General features: G+C 55.1%; 1 protein-coding gene across 2 annotated transcripts in view; it reads right to left on the reverse strand.

Annotated features, from left to right (window-relative positions):
- The window catches only part of AGO2 (argonaute RISC catalytic component 2), a 114,371-nt gene that overhangs the window by 28,087 nt on the left and 74,032 nt on the right, over nucleotides 1-12,252 (reverse strand). For both annotated transcript variants that reach the window (XM_032247108.1, XM_032247117.1), the window contains exons 4-10: nucleotides 10,432-10,613; nucleotides 8,166-8,302; nucleotides 7,199-7,333; nucleotides 6,299-6,386; nucleotides 4,896-5,043; nucleotides 3,961-4,080; nucleotides 3,691-3,813 (exon numbers count right to left, since the gene is read on the reverse strand). In XM_032247108.1, coding sequence (XP_032102999.1) covers nucleotides 3,691-3,813; nucleotides 3,961-4,080; nucleotides 4,896-5,043; nucleotides 6,299-6,386; nucleotides 7,199-7,333; nucleotides 8,166-8,302; nucleotides 10,432-10,613 — 933 coding nt within the window. The remainder of the gene's footprint in view (nucleotides 1-3,690; nucleotides 3,814-3,960; nucleotides 4,081-4,895; nucleotides 5,044-6,298; nucleotides 6,387-7,198; nucleotides 7,334-8,165; nucleotides 8,303-10,431; nucleotides 10,614-12,252) is intronic.

Here is a 12,252-nt window from a genome sequence, read left to right on the forward strand (position 1 = left end):
TTGCCGTGCTACAGGAAGGCCTCCTGTTCTATACCACGCTTTCCCTCATTCCCCTCCCCTATCATCAGGGACGTGGCAAGGGAGATGAGAGCTGGGAGTGAGTCCATAGCTTTTTCCACTCCGCATGCCATCGCCCGCAGCTGTTTCGGAAACGGGAGCTACTTCCACTTGAGAAGAGAAACATGAACCGCGCAAATATGCTGTCAGCTCTCAACTAGAAAGGACCAGCCCCGAGCCCTGTCACCAAGGAATCTCTGAATTGACTTCAAGTGATTCTCAAGAAAAGGGTGGGCCAGCAAGGGTCCCGAGTAGGAGGGACAGGCACTCCTAGGCCTGGGGGCATCAGTATAGGACATGGCTGTCCCTGAGTTGCCATCATTTACTCTGTAGAGGTTTTTGTTTTTTTAGCAGAAAACCTTTTTCTTACAAAATACAAGCCTGCTGTAGAAATCAGACATGATAGAAATAAATGCTTTGTTTCCTGTATTTTATAGCTACTGCCCGTTCCCACCAGCCTCCCTGTGTGCAAGAGTCTCACAGACAGCCAGGGCTCCAGACGGGGAGTAAACACACACACGCGCGCGCGCACACACACACACGCGTGCGAGCGCAAATGCAGGATCTTACTACACAGGTGCTTCTCAACCTTGGCACAATTGACGTTTGAAGCTCAGTGATACTTTGTCCTGGGCTGCCCTGTGCCCTATAGGCTACCCTACCCACCCCCAAGTTGTGACCAAAAAAAAGTCTCCAGACACTGCCAGATGTCCCCGAGGGACAAAATCATCCCTGGTGGAGAACGCCTGCTGTGCACTCTGCTTTTTGAGGGAACTTTGGGTTTTTGCACTAACAATGGACCAGGAGGTAGGCAGGGGAGGGGACAGGAGTGTTTCCTCCTATTAAAATGTTTTAGAAGTCTGGAAAAATGTATTCGTGCATTAACGGAAGCATTACAAGCTCAGTCAAGTGCGACGGCTCACGTCTGTAATCCCAGCTGAGGCAGGAGGACTGCTAGAGCCCAGGAGTTCAAGACCAGCCTGAGTAACATAGTCCCTGTCGCTACAAAACATTGAAAACCTAGCTGGGTGTGGTGGTGCCCCTGTGGTTCCAAGCAATTCGAGAGGCTGGGGCTGGAGGATCTCGAGCCTGGAAGGTGAAGGCTGTGATGAGCTATGATCACACCACGGCACTACAGCCGGGGCATCAGAGCGAGACTCTGTCTCAAACCAATGACGAGCTCTCTCTTTTTTTTTTTTTTGAGACAGAGTGCACTCTGTTGCCCAGGCTGGAGTACAGTGGTGCAATCTCAGCTCACTGTAACCTCCACCTCCCATGTTCAAGTGATTCTCTTGCCTCAGTCTCCCAAGCAGCTGGGATTACAGGTGGGTGCCACCACACCCGGCTAACTTTTGTATTTTTTAGTAGAGATGGAGTTTCGCCATGTTGATCAGAGGCTGGTCTTGAACTCCTAACCTCAGGTGATCCTCCTGCCTTGACCTCCCAAGGTGGCTGAGATTACAGGCGTGAGCCACCACGCCCTACCTACAAGCTCCCTTAATTCCTACCCTCAGTTTTGCAAGGTTAGCTTACACAAGCTCTTCTGTTTTTCACACAACCAGCCCTTGCTAAAAGGCAGGAGCCCAAGGGAACAGAAGCCAGCAGGACTCTGAAGTGGTGCTGGGTTCAACAGCTCCATCCCCCACAGGGGCCACACACTCCTTGAGGGCATCTCCTCCCTGACTCGTGAAGGGGAATCATGCGCTCTTCCTCCTGGGCCTGGGCTATGTTTATACTGCATTTGGGGCCCGCTGGGGGGGACACACGAGCCACGGAGGGGCTAAAGGGCCTTCCTCAGACTCCCTTCAGAGAGACAGGGAATGGCTGTGGCCACCTCCAGCGACACAGACCCCCAAGTGATGGGGTTCCAAGCAATGGGACCAGGACAAGACACACATGCGCAGCAACACAGAACGGCAGCAGCCTCTCGGAGAGCGCTCTAAGAAAATGTTAGCTGGAAAACAGCGAAGCACAGAAATATAGGTAATGCTGTTATTTTCACAGAAAGGGGTGACTTATCCCTGGGTGATTTTACAAAGGAGAAAGATAACACCAATTGCTTCCTGAGAGGGCAACAGAGAACTGGGAAAAAGAGACTTTTCCTCTAATTGTTTTATATCTTCTGAATTCTGAAACGTGTCAAAAACAGAACTTTATTTTTTTTTGTTTTTGAGATGAGTCTCGCTCTGTCGCCCAGGCTGGAGTGTGGTGATGCAGTCTTAGCTCACTGCAACCTCTGCCTCCCAGGTTCAAGTGATTTTCCTGCCTCAGCCTCCTCAATAGCCAGGATTGCAGGCACGCACCACCATGCCTAGCTAATTTTTGTATTTTTAGTAGAGGCGGGGTTTCATCATGTTGGCCAGGCTGGTCTCAAAGGCCTGACCTCAAGCGATCTGCCCGTCTCAACCCCCTGCTGGGATTACAGATGTGAGCCACCGTGCCCAGCCCAGAACTTACGTTTTAAATTAAGACAGATAAAACAAGCAAAGAAACCCCAAAACCTCGCTATGGGTCTTGAGGATGAGAATAAAATTCCATTAGGTAGAAACTAGGGTGTGAAAAGTCTGGCAGGCCCTCCCATGGATGTCAGGTGACGTCTGACACTGAGGCCCTGCAGAGCCCTGGGGTCCCTCCCAGTGTGGTCACCTCCGGGCCTTGCTCACCAGCTAGAAGTGCTGGGCTTGCACCCAAGGGCCTGCCCAGGAGGAAAAGAGAGAAGACCCCGAAGGGCTCAGTGCCCAGGACACCTTTGGCTACACACTGATAAAAAGTAGAAGTTAGGGGCTGGACACAATGGTTCCTGCCTGTATTCCCAGCTACTTGGGAGGCTTAGGCGAGAGGTTTGTTTGAACTGCAAGAGTTAGAGGCTGCAGTGAGCTATGATCACGCCACTGCATTCTAGCTTGAATGATAGAGCAAGGCCCTGTCTCAAAACAAACCAGACTAGGGCTCACGCCTGTAATCCCAACACTTTGGGAGGCCGAGGCAGGTGGATTACCTGAGGTTGGGAGTTCAAGACCAGCTTGACCAACATGGAGAAACCCCATCTCTACTAAAAATACAAAAAATTAGCGAGTCATAGTGGTGCATCCCTGTAATCCCAGCTACTCAGGATGCTGAGGCAGGAGAATTGCTTGGACCTGGGAGGCAGAGGCTGTGGTGAGCCGAGATCGTGCCACTGCACTGCAGCCTGGGCAACAAGAGTGAAATTCCACCTCAAAAAAACAAAAACAAAAATAAAACCTACAAGTTAAATTAGTAAGGACAAAAAACTGTTACCAAACACCCCCAAAGCAAAAGTTAGAGAATAGAAAAGCGGCACGGGCTTCTGGGAAGTAATTCAACACCCGGTGAGCACCTAGCACACAAAGAACGGTGCTCTCTAAACTTTCACGGGATAATGCAAATTATCTTTTGAAAATATTAAGGATAATTCAGAAAAACTTTAAAAAGGACTGAGGAAAGTCATTCCTTTATGAGGTCCCATGCTTTTTACAGGCTCAACCCAGAGTAGAAAGGATTCTCCTACTGGAACATGGTCTACACCGCGGGTGATGGCTCAGAACCTGAGAGGGGTGTCACACGGCAGACACAGGCCCCGCAGCCGCATGCACCCCGACGCCCTGCACGTACCCGGCCCCCGTAGAGGATGGAGGGTGGCTGCAGCACCCGCCCAGTCACGTCTGTCATCTCATCTTTGACCATGATCCCAAATTCACGGACGTATGGGTCTGTGTTGAAGCTCGCGCTTCGCATCTGGCAAAGGGAAGAAAGAAAACGCACGGAGTGGGCGGGGGCCTCCGCTCTCCACAGCAGCCGCGTCCATTCCAAGCATCAGGGGTTTCTGTGCCAGGGCAACCGGACCGGACTCCACAGGGCGCCCCGCGTGGGACGGACGCTCACCAATTTGCTAATCTCCTCTTGCCGATCGGGCGCCGACCTGGCAGTTGCTCTGATCATGGTTGAGGTCTGATTGTCCGTTAATTTTTTAATGCATCTTTGTCCTGCCACTATGTTACAGACCTGCAAAGAAGACGCAGAGACAGGCATCAGCGCCTCACTGGTGCAACCAGGGGAGTGGGCAGGGGGCTCAGGGGCTGGTGGGTTGGCTCTGCCCGGGACGGTCTCTGCCTCATCCCTGGGCTGTGAAGCGCTGGGCAGGTGCCCGCTGCTGGGCTGGCTCCTGCTCCACGGCCTTCCGCTCCACAACGGAAATCCCTCCTAAGTAAAACCAACATCGTGCAAACATGCAGACCCCACGGATCCCACAGCCTCTGTGGCCGGCGAGCGGGGCTGTGTCCTGACACCAGCCCTTCTGGGCCCTCTCCAGTCTTCAGGGCCGTGGGTGTGAAAGCGTCTACAGGTGTGAAGGACATCTACCTGCGGGACAAGGCACCAGAGCCGCCCAGCCCTGCCTGAGCGACAGGCGAGCGCCGAGAACCTAAACACCCAGGGGAGAGTTACAATGCACGGCTCAGGATCAGCATTCGAGCCTTTCCCGAGGCAAGGATTTTTGCAACAGCTGTGATATTACAGAGTGAGTGACACAACCATGCAGTGACGGATGACAGAGCACCTGCCTCCCCTGTGGGACCTGCGGGAGCGTTACACACACTCTGAGTCAAGGCTCACACCAACCCTCCAGAGAGCTGCCAACCCCACTTTACTGAAGGCAAAACCAAGGTGCAGCGCAGCTCAGGAACGGACCCGAGTTCCCACAGCAGCAGAGGCGGGGCCATTTGCACCTGACTGGGGCCGCGGCGGTTGCTTGAAGCTGCACGCCCCAGCCTGGGCTGCCCTCCCAACCCCACGGAGGTGCGCGCAAGAGGGAGACTTGCCTCCAGGGGAAGGTAGGTGTGTTTCTGCTCCTGTCCGACTTGTAAACATGGGAGGTGGGGGTAGCGCAGAACCAGCTTGTGCCTGTCCTTGAAGTACTGGGCCACCGTGCACTCCACCGTCTGTCCGCTCTCCTGCTGCAGCGGGAATCTGGGGAGCAAAGGGCCTTTCAGGCTGAGGTCACCCCGGGCCCCATTCCTGCACTGCTTCTCATCTACCATTTGCTTTTTAGGGTGAAGTGTGAGGAGCACACGTTCAAGCACTTCCAGGAGTGAGTACCACATCACGTGCTCTGGGGTATCTGGGATGTTCCCGGGCCCCTACATTCTCGTTCTGTCTCTGGAGCTGGGAAATAAAAAACTACCTACACGTGTCATTACTCCATCATCATAAATTACCCACGACGCCACAGTATGTGTCAAGGAGCCAGGATGAACGGAGACATCCAGAAAGAAAGGTCTGTGGGTCTTCCAGAGAGCATGGCAACCCTGGAGACCATTTCCATGCCGCACACCCAGTGCCCAGAAGGCCGGCAGCCTCCAGGACCGGATGAGGAAGGCAAGCCAGGCCTATTCCGGCAGCCAGGGCCTCCGCATGGTGACAGTGGGGTGCAGCACGGGCAAGTGCGGGGAGGCCTACGGGCACAGAAAGGGTGGGCCTCTGTGTGGGGACAAGGGGACGGGGCAGCTGGCACAGGGCAAGGACCACATGGCTCAGTTTCCACTACACCAACCCCTTCCCTCCGTCCAGACTGCCAGGCCACCTGTGACCTCTGCCAGGCGGGGGAGGGGGCCCGGCCAGGCTACAGGCCGTCTCCTTCTGCTCCCTGAGCCACGGGCATCTTGGTTCCTCCGGTGCCTGGCAACAAGCCTGGCGCTTTACATGGAATGATCCATGAAGTGGAGGAACCCTACTGGCCTGGGAGACATTAAGTGGAGCACTGGGGCCGAATCGATCATCCCCTTCACAAAGGAACTCCAGTGCAACCCGGCATGCACTCTCATGCCTCCACCGGCCTAGATACCAGACTGTGCTCTTGGCGTTAATGACGGGACACACAGACTGGCCCAGGGAGTGGGGCATGCATCAGGGCCACAGCCCCTCCACCCCCAGCACTCAGGATGGGACAACGAACGCAGACGACCCTTCTCTCATCTGTGAGGCTCACGAAGGAAGAGGGAGAGAGCGCCCGGGCCTGCCCTCCCGGCACCCAGGTGGAATTTCATGATCGGACTTGATTTTCTTAGGTGAAATCTGGAACCTACCGAGTTATGTAAGGAACAATTTTGGGGAATGAAAAACAGAATGAAATGGTCCTTTCCAGGGACTCATGGCTCCAAAGTGTGCCCAATGGAGTGACAGCAGGGGCCCCAGCCAAAAGAGTCTGAAAGGAAGGGTGCGTTACGTTTGGTGACTGGCAGGCCTCCGGGTGACGTTGCAGACTCGGTATTTCCTCTTCATCTGTCCACAGTGCGTAATCTCCACCTTTAGACCTGGGGACACAGAACACAGCATCAGGGTCTGGGCTTTCCCAAGCCTGAGTGCAAGCTCCACTTCCCAAGAATCCATTTTCATAGGAAGGTGGCTGCCGACCCAAGTTGTGGGGGCTCCATAGGGCTGCAGGGCTCCCCTAGGAAGGATGACCCATAGGTCACCCCCAGGCCACCCCAGTTGGGTCCATCTCACCTACAAGAGGGGAAGGCTCAGCTTACAGCATGGGGTGTCCACCCTCGTGCTGTTCTGAGCCCCCCATGGGTCACTGGGGTTGCACGGGGTACTGTGGATGGCCCTGCAAATGGCCTTCGGAAAGGACAGGTTCAGCAGGCAGGGTTTGTGGAGCCAGTGGTAGCCCCCACTCTGCTGCTGATGGACAGAAGGAGCCCGGTAAGTCCTAGAGCCCCGGATGTAAGTTTCTTAGAACAGAAAGCAGGCGGAGCGGGTGCAGACACCTGCTGGGGCTGCAGAAGGATTAAATGAAAACAAAAGGAAATGCATCCTTGGTTCCAGTGTTAGAAACGCCAGTCACAGCTACGCTGCTGTTTCAGTCCTGACCTCATGACTCGGGCGTGACCGATTCCCTGACCTGGTCCTCACCCCACAGGGTTGCATTCATTTGGGAAACCCCAACTCCTGCTCTGGGAAATGAGTCTAACTCATCTCCGTGCTGCTGCATCTGATGGCTACAGTCTGCCACCTCCACCTCCCTAAACGTGCCCAGGACCCAGCACTGCAAAACGCAGTTCCGGAGGTAGACCGAGAAGGGGCCTCCCAGCCCTTAGCCAGGTGTGCCGGGACAGTTCATTACCTTTAATTTCTTTGGTAAACTTTACCCTTTGGGAATCTGTCAGAGGTTTTTGTTGTTCTTCAATACTTTTAAAATCCAAAACTTCACAAACAAACTCGATTACTGGCTGTGCCTTGTAAAACGCTGTGGCCGACACTGTAGGTGAGAAAAGAAAGAGGTGAAGGACAAGTTGTGACCGCGGGGCTGCTGGGCGGGCCTGGAGTCCTGGAGGGGCCTTGCAGGCCGGGCCAGCCACGGTGGGGACACCCGGCCAGGGTTCTCACTCTCTACCGAAGCCACCCTTGGGCCCAGAGACGGGCAGGCCAGTGGTGAGAAACCTGGGCCTGAGCCACCGAGCCTCCCTCTGGTCAGGGCGACAGAAAGGAGCCGCCTGGCTCTGAAGACTAAGCCACCTCTGAGAATAAAGAGTGTTGTAGGATTTTCTGATTATCTTCTGGCGCAGATACTTCTGAAATTCATCATTCCCTTTTATATAATTATATTTCAAGAAATGTATAACCGAGCAAGATCAAATTCTAATTCCTTTCTAGAGCTTTTCATAATAATCAACTCCCCTATGAGAAGACTGATCCTTTTCGCTGGACTTCACTCTCGTCTTTTTCACAGGGAGGACGGCGGATGTCCTGCATAGAGCAGCGACCAAGTCTCCCAACAGGGACAGGCCACACCCAGGCTACCGTGGAACCCAGGCCTACCGGAGGCCAGCAGGAAGGCGCCCCGGATCCTCAGGCCCACCTCAGCTCCCGAGTGCAGCTCCTTAGGCTGGGCCCTCCTGGTGGCTCCATGCTCACCTGAGAGCCCCTGCCCTAACCCACCCAACACTGCAGGTGAGATGGGCCAGGGGTCACACGGCAGCGCCGGCTCTGAGAGGGGCCATGCGTGGAGCTGGCCACATGGCCGCCCGGGTCCTGACCCCCAGCCCATGCCCAGCCCTGCCCTGCAGTGAAGACCCCAGGGCACTGCTCACCATCAATATTCAGCATCATTTTCCAGAGAGAAGGCCGGACGGACTGATGGAAGCCAAACCACACTTCTCGGCCCCCGCCAAGAGGGTTGGAGCAGCCTTCAGACGCGGTGAAGAAGGAGCGGCCCACGGGGGTGTACCTGGAACCGAGAGACCCCACCCCACCTCCTGTCAGATCAGCTTCCAGAAGGACAGCCGCCTCTGGGTGGGCTTCGCCAGCGCCCACCACATGCTCATCAGAGTTCCATTTCCCCTCCTTCTAAAACTGCGTTTACCGTGCGGCACTCCAGCCTGTGTGCACGGCCTGCTGTGTGGGACCCATGGCCTCACCAGCAGACGGCAAAAAACATTTGCTTAAATGCACGGCACAGGTGGGACATGAACCCCAGGACCCGGCGTTTCTGTCCTGGCCTCCCTGTCCTGACCTCACCTCACTTTATTGTCCCCACTGTCTGCTCTTCCCCCCACGGGGCCTGCGTCTCCAAGAGCAGAAGGAAGCGGGCACCTGCCAAGTGCCAGCCCCAGCCGTGTGGCTGTCCATGCATGACCCAGCAGCCGCCAGCTCCCTTAGAGGGGGGCTCCCCAGCCAGGCTCCGAGGTCCAGGAACCGCCTGCTGGGGGCTCCCCTGCAGGAGGTGGCAGGGCCAGCGTGAGGGCGTCACAATCTCTTCGGGCCTGCCAGGGATGCTGTGCTGACCCGGCTAGAGCCACTCGACCAAAGCAGACACATTCTCCAGCACGCCAGCCTCACCCGCCGCACGGACACATGGGGTCTGGTGGCCCGGGAGGTGCCATCACCAATGATTCTGCAGGGAAAACCCGCTGTGAGCCGTGATGCTCCCCGCCTGTCGGGGGCGCTGATCCACCACGCACACGGCCTTCACCTTCCACCTGAGACGTGTTCACAATCCCGCCTCTACTGTGCTTTTTTTCCAAAAATGAAAACAGCACTTTCCTCCCTGATCATAAAATTCATGCAAGTAATCCAAAGGAATTCAGAAAAGAACCACAGTAATTTCTGTCACTCGATTAAAAAAAATAGACGCCATTTTGGCAACCATCCTTCTAGACTGTTTCTGCACACACCGACCATCCTCCGTCGATAGTTCAGAGACAGTTACACAGGGGGAAGGTGTGTCCCGCCGGGAGTGACAGTCTGGCCTGTATTTGGTCACCTCCTCCCATGCCTGGAGACTGAGAACTCCAAGGTCCCTTCCAAAAATCTCACACATGGCCTCAAGGCACCTCCTCTTATACGAAACAAAGGAAGCCCCAACCCTCTTCTGGAATCTTAACGCTTTGGTCAGTCCTGGGGTTTGTCAGTGTGGAGCGTGTTTCGTTTTAGGCTTTGGTTGGAAAGAAACCAAACTTGAACATTCCACTTGTGCCCAGGCACCAGCGTGAGGGCGGGCGCCTGGGGCAGGAACCTGGGGGCAGACGTGCGGAGCTGGCCTCGCTCCTCCAACAGCGGGTCACTCAGGAAACTGGCACAACCCTCTGCCCAGCAACTGGGTGGACCATGAGCCCTGAAACTGCTCCCCTATACCCTCTCCCAGCAATCTCACGTGTGGCAATTTGTGGTAATAGAGCAATCTAGAGAATTAAGAAGTCCCTCACAGTCGCAAAAAGCAGCGGGGATGGTACCTAGGGCTGTGGACACGCACGTAGCACAAAACTGGGAACATAGCATTATTCTATCACGAGTCCCAGGTGCAAGCGCCAGAGAGGAGCAGAGAAGTGCTGAGCACAGAGGGCCTCGGAGCACGAACGCACACACAAGGAGGCCACCTTCTGGCCAGGCCGACAGTGCTGGTGATTGATTGATTGACTGGCTGATTTGACGGAGTCTTACTCTGTGTCAGGCTGGAGTGCAGTGGAACAATCTTGGCTCACTGCAACCTCTGCCTCCCGAGTTCAGGCAATTCTCCTGCCTCAGTCTCCTGAGTAGCTGGGGGATTACAGGCTTGCGCCACCACACCCGGCTAATTTTTGTATTTTTAGTAGAGATGGGGTTTCACCGTGTTGGCCAGGCTGGTCTTGATCTCTTGACCTCATGATCTGCCTGCCTCGGCCTCCCAAAGTGCTGGGATTACAGGCACGAGCCACCGCACCCGGCCGATTTATTTTTACATTAACATTGTTTCCACCTTAGCACCATTTGTTATCTTGAGCACAGCATGAGCCGTTCCTTGCACAGCTTTAAGACCGTGGGGGGCCCTTGGAGCTGCAGGAGACGTCCCCCACCCTTGGCCCCATGTGGCGCCCTCACCTCATGGATGGCAAGTGCCTCATGACCACGTCCAGGGCCTGGATCGTCTCAAAAGGGACACTGGGCAGCCGCCCTGAAAGTGCATCGTGTAACGCCTGCAAGCTCACGCAGGACACCCACTTGATGGACACCTTGAAGATGCGATCCTTGCCTTCTCCCGGGAGCGTGACCTCCAGCTCCACCTGCAAGGATCAAGCACACAAGGTTACTCCTCCTGCGAAGCCCCAGGGAGGACGCAGCCCGGCTGAGGTTGGCTTGCAGACACTCCTGAGTGAGGAGGTCTCCACTCAGCCCTCTCGCCAACCACCAGCCACCTGTGGCTACTGAGCACTTGAAATGTGACCAAGGAACTGAATTTGAAACTTTACTTACTTTTGATGAATTTAAATGTACACAGCCACACGTGGCGGGGGCTGGTATAATGACAGTGGTGGAAAACACATCCTCTTGGCTCACACCTGAACAATGAACTCACTACCTCTCTCCTCTCCAGTCTCTGAACTGCCCCTCCCCTCAGCCACGGGTTACACCTGACCTCAGATGCTGTTGTCACCTGCAAACTCCACTCTGCTACTCAGAACCGGCAGTTAAATAGCAATCTGGCCCTCATCCCTCCCAATATGTGGACACACACAAGCCTACTCGGGTGATGTGTGAAGAAACTTCACTACTGGCTGATAATGCTTCCTAGTGTCTGTAAGCACCGACATGACAGGTTATGGAGGGTATGTACTTTATCCTCACATGCCCAGTGACCCCAGCAAAGGGAAATTCATTCATCACTTTTTTTGAGACAGGGTCTCACTGTCGCCCAGGCTGGCGTGCAGTGGTGCAATATTGGCTCACTTCAGCCCTGGCCTTTTAGGCTCAAGTGATCCTTCCACTTTGGCCTTCCAAGTCGCTGGGACTACAGCACGTGCCACCAAGCTCAGCTAATTTTTTAAGTTTTAATTTTGTAGAGATGGAGTTTTACTGTGTTGCTTGTGCTGGTCTTGAACCCCTGGGCTCAAGGGATCATCCCATCTTGGCCTTCCAAAGTGCTAGGAGTGCTAGCGTGAGCCACTGTGCCTGGCTGATTCACCACTTTTTGTACATGAAAACACAGAAACCCAGACTTAAAAAAACAGCCCAAGGTCACGGAGCCATGAACGGGCAGAGATGGGATCTGGACCCCAAAGGCCTTCCCACTCCACACGTGATGCCAGGGCCCCAGGTCTTCAGCACCAGCCTCCCCTACCCTGCCCAGGGCCTGCGGCCTCCACTCTGCACACCTGAGGTGCCAGGTGCCCTCCCTCACAAACTCTAGCTTGCCAGCATGCCCAGGCCCAGTGCTGTTTGGTGGCACTGGGCACATCTGTTCGCTTGCCCACTGCTCACCACGTCCATGCTCGGCTCCCATCTGCTCATCCTTGTAACCCAGGGACTGGCCCTCTTGCCACACCTTGTTTGAACTTCACAGAGCAACAACCAGACTCTGTGGACATCACCTGCGCACCTGGTTCCACCCAAGCACACACCCTTCCACCCAGGCCTGGGCCAGCTCTGGCAGATGCCCTCATGCCCATGAGCACTCAGAGCACTGTTGTGCCTGACGGCCCCAAATTGGCAGAACCCGAGGACCATCTGCCACAGATGAGGGCGGGGAAAAAGGAATGGATCCTTCTAGCCGGATGGACTTTAAACATCAAATACCAAGAAAACCAGCAAGTCACAGAAGGGCACTGCAGCACAATGCCTTGCAGACGTCAGAGCCACACGTACAGGGGACGCAGCACAGCGAGGGAAACTGACAGAGGGAAGGGCCAGCTTCACCTGACTCAG

Source organism: Sapajus apella, unplaced genomic scaffold (assembly GCF_009761245.1).
Source record: "Sapajus apella isolate SASKATOON/1434 unplaced genomic scaffold, GSC_monkey_1.0 scaffold3, whole genome shotgun sequence".
Classification (NCBI taxonomy): domain Eukaryota; kingdom Metazoa; phylum Chordata; class Mammalia; order Primates; family Cebidae; genus Sapajus; species Sapajus apella.